Source organism: Neltuma alba, unplaced genomic scaffold (genome assembly GCF_004799145.2).
Source record: "Neltuma alba isolate B1F8T4 unplaced genomic scaffold, ASM479914v2 tig00013798_pilon, whole genome shotgun sequence".
In the NCBI taxonomy this organism is placed as follows: domain Eukaryota; kingdom Viridiplantae; phylum Streptophyta; class Magnoliopsida; order Fabales; family Fabaceae; genus Neltuma; species Neltuma alba.
In genome coordinates, this window is record NW_021637916.1 from 37,899 (window position 1) to 54,494 (window position 16,596).

Genomic DNA, 16,596 nt, shown 5'->3' on the forward strand with positions numbered 1-16,596 from the left:
CACTGTGAACACCCCTAGGAAGGACCATAACCCATAATAATTTCTCTTAAAAAATTGAATTGGTGATCCGAATTCAATTGTTGAAGCCTCAAGTTATTGACCTAGGTGGAAAAGCTTTGCATGATTTAATATAACCCATAATAATTTCTCTCTCATTTTTTTCACATAAAATTTTGGAAGGAACACAATCAAATCCCATTCAAAAATAACAACTACTAAAAAGTTTAATAACAACCAAAACAACCTGAATGACAAGTTCTAGAGTAAAAAATAACAACCTCTAGAACTTATTTTGTAATTTTTTTTTCTTATATAGAACCTCACTGTAATTCTCCCTAAAATTTTCTTGGTGAATACTTACTGTAGTGCGTCTCAAATCTTAAGAGGCCATACCTGCAGGGAAAGGGGGGGAAGGGCCGTGTCAAATCTATTAACATCTAAACAATAACGGAAATGTCATGGAATTGAATCAAAATTAATCGTAATAAAAAAAATATTTATATTTCAATGTTTTAATCATGATTCAACAGTTTTAACGGAAGTTGAGTTGAAGGCCATGCTCATCCAGATAAAATCTTACACACTGCCCGCAGAATGCGACAAAGCAGCCGATAACATCATCAACATCAACAATAATCATCGCTATGGTACAAATGCTTTGGTCCGTAAAATATTCTCAAAGGACAGCACTATCTCCCCAGGATATCACTTTTCGCTTTTCAAGTCGATTCTGTTTCCATCTAGAAATGCCGAAGCTGCTGCCTGCTCTAAATAATTGGACGTATGACGACAGTGAACTAAGAAGACATACATATAACCAAAATTGCAGATGTGGATGCCTCTGCGAAAACATAAAGCTCACATCCAGGAGTCAGTTGAACCAACTCGGGACTTTCAGGCGCAAGCATTGGCCTTTAGTCCCTTTACAAGTGTCCTCCAGCTCCTGTCACACCGAACAGATTGAAATCTATATGCCTCATTGTGCAAGTTAAAATCTCAAAACACTTGCGGTCAAAACTTGATAAATAAAAAATTGTCGCTTTTTCATTGTTTTCTCCTACTTCTCTTTTTAATACCGTTCTCTTTCCCCGAGACATTCTCTCCACTCCTTGTAATTCCCAAATGCCCATTTTCCTTTAGCTTCTTTTTGGGATTTTCCTTAAATGGAGTTTTTCTCTTCTTCCCTGAAGTGCTTTTATCCCCAGCAGAATCTCCTCCCCGAGGCAGGGGTTCTTCATCATCAAAATCCCAGTTACATAACATATCATGGTCTCCATAGTGTACTTGTAATGGCTCACCGGCTCCGGGAAGCAAGGCATTGAAAGTTACGTCCCCGTTTGAACCCCCTTTACGCTCCACCAAGACGGGGTCTGGTCTAATTATAGTTCCCAAAATACTTCTATTAGGGCCTAGGCTCAGAACGATATTGGGATTGGTCAGTGTCTTGAAAGCCAATGCAAAAGCTGACCTAACCTGCAAAAGCACTAAATTTCAGTCCGGGCTACCAGAAAGAATCCGCAAGTTGCATCAATCAACCACATCCTGCACCACTGAAAATGGATGGTTCAACAGAAGGAAAAGTGATAGGTTTAACTGTTTTAACCTTCAAACCAATAGGAAAAAGGAAACGAAGCTTTGCAGATTCAGTTTGATGAAACCCCATGCCAGCCCTTCTTAAACACCATTCATGTTTCTCACAAAATGTGCAGCAAATCAAGGTATTTTGCATCATTCATAGGTAAATATGCCTATTTAGATAATGCAATAGGAAGGGACATGTGATACCCAAAAATGGGATATGATCAAAGGAAAAAGTGGAGCAAGAATAAGGTCCCATTGAAAGATTATCAAGTCAACATCTTCTTTATATATACAACTTGCGAGAATAAAATGCCCATAGCAGAGCAATTAGTACATGAATTTCTAATTCCAGAAAAGATTGCCATAGTTTCAGGGAGTTACACAATGAGCTATACATAGAAGGGGGAACAATAAAGCCGGGGCGGGAAGTAGGAAGCTCAGTGCCATCTTCGCATTTAAAACAGAAAGAAAAATCCACTCGCATGGGTTTCCCCACTTTTAAATACCCAATTTAAGCATTAAAAATTATGTTCTAAGGAAGCCCCGATCTGTGTTAAGAGCTCTTGTTCCTCTCAGATGTCACTGGGACTTTAATCCCTGATTTGAATTAGTCAGTGCTTGGGATGTAGTCCCTCCTTTTAAACCCCATCCAAACCAAAAAAAAAAAAAAAACTCATCTGGCCCTTGATGTAAGACCTATTCAACTAATTTGATTAGATTAAAAAAATTAGGTAAGTTAGCTAATTACAAGAGATATGACATGTTTTTTCTAAAATATCATAATCATTTTTCTTGATATCCTTCTTTCCTTTTTTTATCAATGGGAGTAATTTAAGAAAAATTAATAAATATAAAAAATAGATTTTACATTTAAGATTAAGACCAACTCAACAATTAGTTCTTACGTTAAGGACTGGAAGAATATTTTTTAAAGATAACATCACACCACCATGTACCAAGAAATGAGAAAAGGAACAAACCTGAAAATAATTAAACGAGTTCTTCCCAATGTCATTCTCAGGTGCCTGATTCAGCCAGAAGTGCAGCTTTAATCAGTCAACCACACCAATAATAATAACCCATGTTCAAGTTTCACTGCTTTGACTGTGATTGGACTGTAGTAATAAACAGAAAAAGCAAAACAATCTTCAGTGAATACCTGAGGATCCTCAATTGCCAAAAGACTTGGTCGTCCCTTGTTTAAAAACCTGAGAAATGAAAATGGGGAATACTTAGTCAGCTTTAATTCACGAGATGGCAGATATAACTGATCACTATGGAAACATATGTATAGTCTCGTCATTACCCTTTCTTGCTCTTCAAGAAAAAGGTACCCGTCCCATTGCAAGAGACACCAACATCTGCAGTGTTCAATTTGCGTCCATAGAAATCAAAAAAATTCACCTAATTTTCCACCCAGGGAAAAAGTCAGCATAAGAGAATAGAAGTGTTAAAATATACTTCTCACTGTGTCCCACAAAGGGGGTTTTTAAAAATGCAAATTAGGATTATAATTTACGTCTTTTTTAGCAATATTGACAACACCGCAATAATTACTAAATTGAAGCATCCTAAAAATTGGAAGTATCCCCAAGACACCCTTTAGTGACCTATTCCCACCCATGAATCAAATAAACCAACTTGCTGTCAAAAGATACACACCAAAAGGACTCCCAAGTTGTGCTCTGCAGATACATGGCTCTCACGGTCATTCTGTAGCACATACAATAACAACATCTATGAAAACAGGACAAGTCACTGGGAAAAGAATTGTCAGATGTCTTATGCAATGCTAAATAACACACTGCATTATTCCAGAAGAAAGACCAATTCATGATTTATTACAGTTGGCCTATAGGTAGATCATCTGTTAAATGAGGCAGCAGCACATCGAACACCAATATACAAACTAGAACCATAGAGAACGTTGAAAGCAGATTTTAGAATCACTTACTCGTAGCATTGCCATGAGCATGGCAAGGAGAGCATAAGAACCAATCCCACCGGAATATACCTGCATAATTTAAAGGGGGAAAAAAAAATCAATCAGGTAAACTGGAACACAGGTTGTAAGAAAAGAAAAAGAATTCTAAGTGACCACAGACCTCATTTAGTTCTCTTTGCTGCAAGAACACTTTTAAAATCAAACATAACGGTCGTAGAGGTGGCCATCTAGCCACTGCTTCCTGCAAGATCAACCATAACCATTAATTAACATTAACAAACATCTGAAAAAAATCTTCAATAACACAGCGAATAATCAACCCTCTTGCACACACATCAAAGACTATCATAGGCTCGCCATTTGGGTAACTCTGGAATAAACAAAAATCATATTCAAACTAGAAGGTGGAAATAGTGAACATACCTGAATATAATCAGCAGCCTTGGGTCCATTATCCACATCAAAACTGAATCACAGCATTTACAGTTAATAAGAAAAGATTGTTACAATGGATTTTGAATTTTGATTGCTATTCTGTGCATAATGATTAGCAATATGACAATCCCAGAGGAAGATAATAGAGCAACCATACGTGTATAAATAATGTAACCAACAAAGCATCTATGTCAGAGTAATATGGGCATGACTTGTGACATTATTTATAGTGATTAGTATGACATAGTATTGAGAGATTATATATGCTATTGCCTATTGGTATCCTAGCATTGTTGAAATCAAATCGAGTGAAAAAAGAAGGGACTCCTAATTGAAATGCAAATAATGCGAAGTGAATTCAGATTTATTATATTTAAGTATGTAACTATCATACCATACTAAAGGGCCGTTGCAACCTCAGATGGAACATGTGCATCACTTATGGAACGAAAATCCTTCCCATTCCCAAATATACAATACAAGTGTTCAAAACTATGATATATAGCTTCATATTCTTAAAAGAACTTCCTTAGCTCAATATCTGATGGCATGCAATCCAAACTCAACAAAGCTAACAGATTATATAACTGGCAAGTTAAACAACTCATCCAATATCACATATGATGAAGATAACAGGGTCATCAGAAACAAGAACACATTTGACTATTATTAATCAGATTATATGAAAACTCCATCAAGATGGGAAAAAGACAAATAACAGATCTATAATGACGCATCAAGAGTAGCCATTTTAGGACACAAATTACAGGAGACGGCTATACCTTACATCAAATGAAACACCACTTTTCTTTTCAACGAATTTAATAATTGGCACTCGAGCCTTTCCAATTACCTGTGTGAGATTAGCAAGAAACATATTGAGTACATAACAGAAAAAATGCTTTCATTAGATTTTCTCAGCCATGACAATGCTGATATTTAAGCTAAGAGGGCCAGACCATGATATTTTTTGCAATGCCCCTTTGTGACAGTGCCCGAGAAAGTGCATTTAAGCCGAGCTGTGGACTTGGCAAGCCCGCCTTCAGAATCACAACCTACATTGAAGGATTTGATGAAGAACTAAACTAAGAAATTTGATTACAACAAAGGAACTTCAAATATGAACTAGTTATAGATTTTACTACCAGGGAAGCAACAAAACTTACATCAATATCACTAGTTGGAAGATATAACCCAGTCCTGAAAGACCCAAAAACTTCAACCTGGCAGTAAACAATCATGCAAAACTCCAGCACAACTCAATAGCCCACTAGAGGAAATTAAACTCAATGCAGTAATGACGTCAATAAATGGAGATGACAAAAGAAAAGGATACCTGGGAATGAGGCCATATATGTTTTATAACTTGAAACACAGATTCTATTGCCACGTCGCGTGCAGCTTTTTCTTCCAAAGTAGGTGACAAAAATTCACAAAAATCTACTATCTCTGCAGACCAAATATTTCAAGACATGTTAGCAAATCAGATATAATAAAATATTATTAACACTTTTCACTAAACGATTTCCTCTCAACATTTCATGCCTTGCCAAATTATCATACACATATGACCAAACCCAGGAGTTACAGTGCAGCCATTTAAAGGCTTATTATTATCCTCAAGACTATTCGCCAAAAAAATGCATTACCGTCATACTTGCAGATTTATGTTTAAGATATACACGAGTTAAAAGCCGTTTCCCTTAAGGAGAAACAAAGCCAAACAGTCAAAAACTAGCCAATTACTTACCTTTATGCAGCTGAAGCATGGGACTCCTGAACTTGCAGTTTCCCCGAAACCAACTGCTCTCAAGCTTTGGCTCAGATACAAGAGCCGGCGTCTTCGGTTCAGTAGCTGCAACTGGTTCAGGCAATTGGACGGAAAGCGATTCTCGTTCAGAAACATCATCATTGCCAACTTCAAGAGAAAAGAAATCAGGGGCAGCAGTCTCCGGCGAAGGACATTGAAGGGACGACAGAGAAATTTCGTTCCGGAAAACAGTATAGGGCTCTAGTTCATCGGGACCTGCAGACTGGTCGGGGGTTGAAAGATAGAAGGGACTCAGGGTTTCGTAAAGGACGGATTTGGGGGTGTCAAAATTTTCATCCTCCATTGAAGATTATAACCAAGAACTTGAACAGAGCGGCAAGCAATATTGTGAAAATTAGGGTTTAACGGTTGGCTCTGAAGAATAGCAACGACTCCGGTCAGCAAGACGCTGCTCTCGCTTCTTCCTAATTTCTTGATTCTTGATTTCTCCCGCGATTAGCCGCCTCCGTACTAGGAGCGAGGACATCCCACTTGAGGTCTTTGATGTTCAAATGCCTCCCTTTTTAACTTACCAAAAATATAATTTTTATTTTAAAAAATTAAAAATAACATGGCCAGTCCACAAGTTTGGGCCCTTAGCCCGCCTTTAAGAAGTTGAAGAAACTCCAATCCAACTCGTCATGTTCTAGGGCGTTAACAGGCCGGTTTGCAGTCGACTCATTTGTCAGCCCAATCTTCAATTCAATGACCACCACATGACATTTGCATTCCTAAGAAGACCCACTCCTCGACATAAATCCCAAATCAACACTCTTTTGTGTGGGAAAAGAAATCAAACCGATGGCTTAAAAAACTTAAAAATTTTAGTTAAGATTTATAAATCATCCACAGATTTTGTTTATTATTTAAAAGAAATCTGTAGAATGTGATCTGGAGACAGGTTATTTTCGATGACACACTAAACCGTGATTTGCATGCAAAATAAATACAAATAGTCCAACCAACAAAAAATACCGGTGCTTGGGGATTATTATACAAGTGAAGACAAAACCCTTATCATATATTTATCACAAAATCAGAAAAATTATTTCTAAAAAACTATTTCAAATGTCAAAAATATTTTTAAAAAAATAATCAGATTCTCGAGTTTATATTAAGGGGTGTTTGGATACTTTGAACAGTGTTTCTCAGAAATATTTTTTCGTAAATCGAGATAAACTCTTTTACATATTTACCTCATTTATAAAATCACTTCTAAAACCATGGTTTGTTTCCATTTGGTCTTTTTAAAAACAATCGCGGTTTTTATGATTTGACCGGGTAGATTGATAATTGAATAATATTATATACATATATAAAATAATATTTGTATGAAAATTAAAATATTAAACTCAATTGTTTTTAAATGAGAAAATATGAAAAGACGAAAAGTGACATTTCACGTCCCTCGGAAGTCATATCCATTGGCAGATGAATCATTAGATGCTTCCTCCCTGTTGTCAAAACCCAACAATCAACATCTTTCCTCATCTCCTTTCTTCTTTCCTATTTGCATTTCTCTTCCGGGGGGCTCAGGAGGCTCCACCGTATCATCATCCTCTAGTTATTATTGGGCTGCTGCTGTTTAGAGTTTCTTGTTTCTCTCTCTCTCTCTCTCTGAAACCCGTCTCCTCTTCTTCTTTGTTGAGCACTGGGTTCTTGTTGAAGTTTCATTTTTGTGCTCCAATGAGGTCCAAATCGAGATGTCGCCGCCGAAGCTGTGTCCGGCCGTCGGTTTCTCAGGCCAATGCTGAGCCTAGCCACTTCTTCAAGATCATACTTCCCGGAACCATTCATGCCCAGGATATGGTAACTCTTTGCTTTTCTCTCTGCTTAAAACTGAGAAAATGCAGAAAAGATCACCACCTGCTTCATCACTCTGTTTAACTTGTAATTCCTTACTCAACTCTTCTCAGAGTTGCTATGTAAACCTTTTATGCGAAGGGAAATGAAAGAAATCCGGAGAAAGTCTCTTCAGTAGCAATATTTTTTTTGGCCCGGGGGGGGATGGGTTATTCTGTATTATTTCGAATTAGATGCGAGTTACTTAGTGCTCTGTTTTACGAATGCCAGTGCTCTGTTTTGTCTTTTTGGGCTCAAGTTCGTGCTCTGTTTTAGCATCTCTTTATAGTATGTGATGTTATTTTCATTTGTCTAAACACTGTTTAAGTTATGTTCCCTAGTCCCTAGACTGATTTAATATCAAGATTTACCAAATCTAAGTAGAGGAGTGATCTGTCAGAGAATACCAAAGGAGTTCGTGAGCAGATTTGAGAACGACCTGTCTAGTGAGGCAACAGTTAGTGTTCCAGATGGTTGTATATGGAAGATGGAACTGAAGAAATCTGGAAACGAAGTTTGGTTCTGCAAGGGTTGGGACGAATTCGTGAAATACTACTCTATCAGTTTTGGCTTCTTTTTAATGTTTAAATATGAAGGCAATTCGCAGTTCAGTGTGGTTATCTTTGATATTAGTGCAGCTGAGATTCACTATCCCTACAAAATTAACTCTCAGACTGAGAAGCATAGAACAAAAAGAACATCCAGCTCTGATCAATGTGGCTACAACACAACGAGCCAAAGGCATGAGCTAGAAGAAGAAGAAATAATTGACCTAGACGATGAGACTGCATTAAACCAGGGTAAATCGGGAGACAAAGACAGATCTGAGCAAGGCCATTGTTCCAAAATGAAGAAGAGAAGTTTGAGTAAAAAGCAAAGAGCTATGGAAGCTGCCCAGAAGTTCAAACCAGCAAATCGATCTTTTACTGTAACAATAAGGGCATCTCATCTGAATCGTCGTTATCTGGTGCGGAATCGGGATGAGCTATGAATGTGATTGGTTTCTCACTTTGCTAGTGCGATTCTAACAAATGTAAATTCTGTTGCAGGATGTGCCAGCTTCATTTTGGAAGGATAATATGGGGAAGAAGAGTCCTACGAAGCTGCAGGACTCTAATGGACGAAAATGGGAGGTCAATTATGCTAAAAACCAGACATCTATGCGAATATGGAAGGGTTGGATCAGTTTTGCAAGGGCCAACAATGTGAAGGAAGGAGATGTCTGCGTGTTTGAGCTTATCAAGAGGAAAAACTACATATTTCGAGTTACCATATTTTCCTGTTGAAGATGCGCAGAAAACTTGTTTAGTTTCTTGTTATTATCATTACACTGTCTCTTTTTTCTTCATCTTTCTACTCCTCTGCCTTGTAATACTCGAATGGTTCTGGTTCTGGCAGAGAGCTTTGCAGCACAGCATTTCAACGTCCTTTTGAATCTTGTATGCTTGGTGGCATCACTTCGGGTTCTCTGTTTTCATTGTTTTATTATGTGATTATTTTTATCGTTTATTGATTATTACGAGTGATTTATGTATTTACAAATATAAAGTGATCTAGACTAGATGCATATGCTCAAATGGTTTATTCGACAGAAAAAGAATATGAGCCTATAAAGGTTTTGCTGTATCTCCAGACTCGAGATGAATGATGATATTGTAAATTGATAATAGCTTTCTTGATAATCTACATGGAAACTAGGGGGTTTTGGATTAACTTTTTAAAATAATTTTAGATTTTACGAAATTTGAGATTAATAAGTAAAAAAATTTGTCTTGATTTATATAAAAAATATTTTTTTGAAGTCAACACCTAATATGAAGAGTCTTAGTAAAATAAATATTATTTCAATGTTAAATACTATTTTCAGTCTTAATATAAGACTCTATTTGATTTTTATTGTAATTTTAAATATAAAATCTCAATCTATTTATTTCTTATATTTATATTATATATTTTTAAAATAACTATTCTAACAATAATAATTCTAGTCAATACATTGATTAGCAATAATATTTTAGAAAAGATAACACTTATTTAAAATAAAAACCAAATCAATTTATTTTTTTGATCTCCTCAAATTAGTCAACTGACTCTTATAATTAGAATTTAGAATTGTACGTGGCATATGATTATTTTTTACACATAGCGGGGATAATTATTTTGTTTAAAACAGTTGATGGGTTGACATTTGATTGATTGACAGATGGTAAAGTACGAGTCGGAGTGAGTATTGTACTATTATTACTGCCTGTAGGCTATAGATTATAGAAGACGATCCTACAGAGTTACAGTTTACGAAGCCACTTGCGATTCTTCTGAGATACGAGGACTAGGCGGAGCTTGGAGTGGAAGCGACTTACCGTTCCAATGGGGCCTCGCCGTAGAAATTTCGTCCGGCCATTGGGGTCTCCGGCTGATGCTGAATCCAGCCACTTCTTGAAGATCATACTTCCTGAAACTATTCGTGCCCAAAAACTGGTAAACTCTTCGCTTTTCTGTCTGCTCACACACCGAGAAAATGCAGAGTAGGGCTCCGGCTCCTTCTTACACAGTGTTTAACTTAAGGATCCTACTCAAGTCTTCTAATAGTTGCTATTTATGCCTCTCATGCGAAGAGAAATGAAAGAAACACATGGAAAGTTGATAGAATAGCAATAAAAAAAAAAAGTACAAGAATTGGGCTCGTTGCGTGTGATTTCGAATGAGTTGTGATTTCCTTGTTGTTATTCTAATGAAATATAGCAAATAGTATAGGAACTCAGGAGATTGTATTTTTCGTATAGCATTTAGGCTATTTGCGTACCCTAAAACTAATTAAGAGAAGTAGAGATTGTGTTTGTCAGTTAGTTCAAGAATTTAAGCTGGAAAACTGAGTGCTCTGTTTTCTGTTCAAGTTCGTGCTCTGTTTTGGCATGCAAAGAAATATTTCTTATATTTATTAATTCCTTCTAAATTACTCCTATTAATATTTTTTTAAGCATAATTAAGTAGAAGTAAAAAGAAAGATATTAAAGATGGTGGTTATGGTATCTTATATTTTTTATAATTATTAACTGACTTACGTAACTCTTTTTTAATCTAATCAAGTTATTTATATAGATTAAGTTAGGATTATCTGATATAATTTTCATTTGTGTCCAAAGGCTATATTTTGATGAACATCTCTGAAACACGTCTCTCCCTCTTGATTTTGTCTCTCGCTGAAACCGGAAAGGAACATTCTAACTAACTGATAGAACCATTTCATTCTACAAGGCTATGGAGAGCTCGACTATTCCAATGCTCAACCTTTTTCTTACATTTATCAGAAGTTTGTCTTACCTGCATTGATTTAATATCTAACTAATTAAAGGAATGATCCTGCAGAGAATTCCCAAGGAGTTCGCAAGAAGATATGAGAATGAACTGTCTACTGGTGAGGCAACGATTGGTATACCAGATGGTTGTATCTGGAGAATGGAACTGAAGAAATCTGAAAACGAGGTGTGCTTCGGCAAGGGTTGGCGGGAATTTGTGAAGTACTACTCCATTAAATTTGGCTTCATTTTAGCGTTTAAATATGAAGGCAATTCACACTTCTCTTTGGTTATCTTTGATGTGAGTGCTGCTGAGATTCACTATCCACTATGCAAAGATAACTCTGAGAAGCAGAACTTGGAATCCAAATGTCCTGGAAAAAAGTCCAGCTTTAATCACTGTAGCTACAACACAAGACGCAAAAGGCATGAGCTTGAAGATCAAGAAGAAATAATCGACATAGATTGTGCGAATGATCTGAGCCCTGGAAAACTAGGAAACAACAAAAGTTATAATTCTGCCGAGAATTCAAGAAAGCAAGAGAGAAACCGATCTGGGCCAGGCCGTTCTTCCAAAATGATGAAGAAAACTTTGAGTAGAAAGCAGAGAGCTATAAGAGCTGCCCAAATTTCCAACCAAAAAAACCATCCTTTACTGCAATAATAAAATCACCAAATCTGACTGCTCGTTATATGGTAAGGGAAATTCTATGAGCCATATAGGAATGTGATTCTTTCACAATTTCGTTAATTCGCTGCTCACTAATGGATGCAGGATGTGCCTGGGGCATTTTCGAAAGCTCATCTGGAGAAAGTTGATTCTGTGAAGCTTCAGGTTTCTAATGGAAAACGATGGGCAGTTAACTGTATTAAACAGCGTTCAAATGTTCGAATGTGTGGGGGCTGGATCGATTTCGCAAGGGCCAACAATCTGAAGGAAGGAGACGTCTGTGTGTTCGAGCTTATCAAGAGGAACAACTTTGTATTCAAAGTGACCATATTTGCCTGTTGACGTCCAGACCCTGGTCTATGTCGGTTCTTCTTATTGGGCTGACTCTTCTGGGCTGATTTTGTTGGTGATACCCTCTATCTTCATCCTTTTTTTTTCCCCCTCCGTTTTATTCCTTTGTGGGGTAGGATTGTGTGTAAACCTAGGAACTGGACATTTTCGCGTATGAGCTATGTGTTTGCTTCCATGTGATGTCTCTTTTACATTAAAAGGGCAAATATCAACATGATGTTAGAAATGAAATTAAACTCGTGACTTCTAATTCCAAAAACCTATCATAACTAAATTACAAGGTCGTTGACTTTTCCATGATGTCTCCGCGAAAAATGTCGTGGTAATATAAAAATGGGCTGGCATCTATTTAGTACTATCTCTGGTTCTTAATATAAGATTCTATTTGATTTTTATTTTGGTCCTAAATATAAAATCCCGATCCATTTTGTCTCTCATATTTATATTTTTTTTTCAAAGTAACCCTTTTAATAATAAGAGTTCTAGTCAATACATTTGATTAGTAAAGATATTTTAGGAAAAATAATACCTATTTAGAAAAAATAACTAATTTAACTTATTTTCTTAATCTTTTTGAATTAGTCAACTGGCTCTTATAATTAGGACCGGAGGTAGTATTAAAATATTCAAATCGAAGAAATTAAAGGACGAGAGTTGTCAAGTGAAAAAAAAAATAGTATATGATTAATTTTTTTCAACAGATGGATGTCAAATTGTCAATACTATGGTTAGTTAATATGATCCTTATCATTCTTGTCAGCTAATGTGCCATGCAAGTGTATGGCTAAGTTTTGCTAAATCTCAGCCTTTATTAAGCTCCTGAGTAGGGCAATCAATGAATGAGGCTGCTCTTTCCTTTGTTTATATGTTTTGTTAGCTGTGTCCAAATAGTCCAAAGGGAAGAAATGGATAAGATAAATCATAAAACTTTTTTTCCCCCTGAACCTTAACTACCTATAATTAGAACATTCACAGCCCATGCAGTCTCATGACAGATTTCCAAGTAACAAACTTTTGTGACCCCATAAATTAACCAACTTCTTCATTCACTTCAATTCAGAGAGCACAAGCATTCGTCTCTTACAGAAACAAAACGCCCACAATAATGGCTGATCAACTTTCAGATTCTCTCGCAACCGTCAGATCCTCATCAGGAGACGACATTATCATCGGAGATTCTCTTCAAACCAGCCAATACGCTGTCACGTTCGATCTTCGAACCACCATCATCATCGGCTTCTCCGTCTCACTCTTCTTTTGCGTCGTCTACCACATTCTCTGCAGCTTCTTCTACCGGCTCATCGACACCAGGATTTACCATCATCGCGACGTCAACGTCGAAGAAGGAACAGACCTAATGCCCGTCGACGGCGATACGTCGCGGTCGCAGCATCAGGTGGCGCTGTTTCAGGCTCTGGTTCTGAGCAACATGCAGGCTTGGGTGATGGTGGGAGCATTAATGGAGGATTCTTCGGAGGAGGTGGACGAGAGCAGAGGGGAAATCCTGAGGGCGATGCAGAAATTGCCGGCATTGGTGAAGTATGGAAGCGAGCATAATAATGAGAATAATGAAGTGACAAGAAATTGTATGGATTGCGTAATATGCTTGGAGGACTTTAAGGTTGGCGAACTGTGTCAGGTTTTCCCTAGGTGCAATCATGTGTTTCATTCGAGTTGCATAGATTGTTGGTTGGCCACCAAGCTTACGTGCCCAACTTGTCGGGGTTGCATTACATGATCCAAGTAGGGATTATGTTAGAGACAGGTTATGTTTTTTTTTTTTGGTCCCTGTTTGTGCATGAGGTCAAGCTCTGTTGTAAGTTGTTCATCATCAAATTGTGGGCGGTTGCAAATTTTTTTTAATCGGCGCCGATCTCAAATTTCTTATTAATACTACTTCTGTCTAATTATGAGAGCTAGTTGATTAATTTAAATAAATTAAGAAAAGAAGTTAAATTAGTTATTTGTAATAAATAGGTGTTGTTTTTCCTAAAATATCTTTATTAATCAAGTGTATTAGTTAGAATGACTATTGTTAGAAGGACTTTTTTAGGAAAAAAATGCATAACTATGATAGACAAAATAGATTGGGGTTTTATATTTAGGATCAAAATAAAAGTCAAATAAGATCTTATATTAAGGATAGGAGGTACTATATAAAAACTGGATAATTAATTTACAAATATTAAAGATATTAGTTAAGTTAGTTATTTGTAATGTATTAGTATTATATTTAAAACCAAATTAAAAAATTAGAGGAAGTTAGAAGACAATGAAATGATTTTATTTCACAAAATAAAGAGATGACATCGCAACTCCTTCAAATCATAAATTTCATGGTTTCGTCTATGCATGCACTTCATAATGCATACTAGTATAATGAAGCAAACTCCTCTTATGTTTTTCATCGAGACCCATATATGTCTGTATATCAAAGAAAGAATCACCATAACACATCAGACGGAAAAGAGATCGTTGCACCAAACAAAACTCCCCCAATCCTTAACGTATGATTTAATTATTAAATAGATATTGATCCTAAATATAAATTTTTATTTTGTTTTCGACGTAAATTAGAGAGGGAAATAAGTTTTTTTTCTTACTAATGTTTTGTTCAAATTTTAAATGTATTAATAAAGCAATAAATATGAGTCATTATAATTTATTTTTGGGTATTCAAGTTTGTCATAATATGTGTATATCCGGGTTTCAGATCCATATTCTTCTTATTTATACCGTCTGTTACACTTTTGAAGTTTTTTTGCCAACTGTTACACTTTTTACTTTTTATTTTTTAATACAAGTTACATTTTAATTTTATTTCCTTTGCATATAAATTTTTTTAAAAAAAAGCGCAAAATGTTCACGTTAAAAAGTGTCTCTTGGCATTGCAATTGATATTATTGATGATCTTCCTAAAAAGCATTGATTGAGACTGATCTTGTTATTGTGAGGTAAAAAATAGATCGATAATGTTATTAATTTTTATGATTACGTTAAGACAATGTTCTCTCCGGGGGGGGGGGGGGAAACGTTACGTTAATCAATAATTTTCCTTTTTCATGAACCTGCAGGATTTTAACTTTCTAAAAACTCTGATTTCTGGAGACTCACCATCTTCATTCCGGCGACTTCATCGGCGTTCCTTCTTCATCCCCAATCATCTCCGTCAGTCTCTATCATTACTGTCATTTTCACACGCAGCTTCGTACTCTTCCAAGATCTGCTTCAAATCAATGACACAAAAATAAATCCACTCAACGATTCCCATGAATCACAGCAACAACGGTGGCGACGACCATAACAATGTGAACGTGGAAGAAGACCCGACGACGGCCTGCATCGCCGCCATTGGAATCGCCTTACTCCTAAGGCTTATGTGCTTCATTTTCGCTATTCCTCCAGTCCTCGCCGTCTTCATCTTCTGCCTCGCCTCGATCACCTTCATACAGTTCTGGTTCAGAGAAGATGAGCCGGAGATCGAACACATGGAGGATTTCGACTTTACGGGCAGAGACCTAGAAGACAACGAGAAGGCAGTGAAGTTTCTGGAAGCATTCTTGAGGGCATTGAAGGGGAAAGAAGAAAGAGGAAGAGACGGGAGAAAGAAGAAGGAAGGGTCGAAGAACGCGGAGGGTAGCATTAAGTGTTTCGGGAGCGAAGAAATAGTGGAATTAGGTTACAGGGAGTGTTCGATTTGTATTGATGATTTCCAGAAAGGAGAGAAGTGTCTGGTTTTTCCGCGTTGTGGCCATATATTTCACTGCAGGTGCATAGCGCGCTGGGTGAAGTTGAAGATGAAGAAACTGACGTGTCCAGTTTGTCGTTGCAGCTTCGGCTCGAATGCAAACGGAACCGGAGGATTCAGAAGGTGCTCATGCGAATTTGCGGCCCCTTGTCCTGCCACTTAATTTTCTGATTATGGGCAAATATTTTTTCCATATTTTTAATATAATTTTTGGTCCTTTAAATTTGGACTTATTTTTATTTTAGTCCCTTAAATTTTGAATCATAATTTTATCCTTAGAATTTAGTCTGTCTTGAAATATTAGTCCCCAAAAGTGTAATAGTCTTAAAATCTACTAAAACATCATAATCAATATTAAAGTGATGGTGTAAACTCACTAGATGGCATTTAACTAAATCTTGTATGGATGATAAAGAAGAAAACCTGTTTTTTTCTTCCTCATTGATAGTTTTCAAGAGTTGTTCACTGTGCTGCATTCTGTTATTCACGCAAGATCCAGTTAAATATTATCTAATAAGTCCACATCACCACTTTTAACATCATTGATGACAATTCAGCATATTTTAATACTATTGCATTGTCAAAGACTAACGTTTTAAAACAGACGAAATTTCATTAAAATTTGAGAGATTAAAATTAAAATGAGCTCAAATTTAAAAGACTAAAAATTATATTAATCCTTTTTATGGTTAAATTCTACGTAAATACATAAAAGTTTGATATCCCATAACCAAATAATGGTGCAATTTTTTTAACGATTCTTTTAAAAAAATTGTACTCCTTCGGTCCTAATTATAAGACCCAATTGACTTATTTGAGGAGATTAAGGAAGTAAGTTAAGTTGGTTATTTATAATAAATAAGTGTTGTCATTCTTAAAATATCCTTGCTAATTAAGTATATTGGCTAAAACTATCAT

At 36.3% G+C, this 16,596-nt stretch overlaps 3 protein-coding genes across 3 annotated transcripts; 2 read left to right on the top strand and 1 right to left on the bottom strand.

Annotated features, from left to right (window-relative positions):
• Window positions 1-522: 522 nt before the first annotated feature.
• On the bottom strand, window positions 523-6,185 carry LOC114739194 (terminal nucleotidyltransferase 4A-like). Its single transcript, XM_028927245.1, has 13 exons — window positions 5,712-6,185; window positions 5,298-5,410; window positions 5,128-5,184; window positions 4,921-5,016; window positions 4,744-4,814; window positions 3,950-3,992; window positions 3,687-3,767; window positions 3,536-3,595; window positions 3,244-3,294; window positions 2,888-2,985; window positions 2,741-2,789; window positions 2,562-2,606; window positions 523-1,473 (listed from the first exon to the last, which is right to left on the bottom strand). The coding sequence occupies exons 1-13, from the start codon at window positions 6,073-6,075 to the stop codon at window positions 1,045-1,047; spliced, it is 1,557 nt and encodes a 518-aa protein (XP_028783078.1). The 5' UTR covers window positions 6,076-6,185; the 3' UTR covers window positions 523-1,044.
• Window positions 6,186-9,980: 3,795 nt separating this feature from the next.
• LOC114739191 (putative B3 domain-containing protein Os04g0346900) lies at window positions 9,981-11,573 on the top strand. Its single transcript, XM_028927241.1, has 2 exons — window positions 9,981-10,091; window positions 10,980-11,573. The coding sequence occupies exons 1-2, from the start codon at window positions 9,981-9,983 to the stop codon at window positions 11,571-11,573; spliced, it is 705 nt and encodes a 234-aa protein (XP_028783074.1).
• Window positions 11,574-15,199: 3,626 nt separating this feature from the next.
• Window positions 15,200-15,841, top strand: LOC114739192 (E3 ubiquitin-protein ligase At1g12760-like). Its single transcript, XM_028927243.1, has one exon. The coding sequence runs from the start codon at window positions 15,200-15,202 to the stop codon at window positions 15,839-15,841; it is 642 nt and encodes a 213-aa protein (XP_028783076.1).
• The last annotated feature ends 755 nt before the right edge of the window (window positions 15,842-16,596 follow it).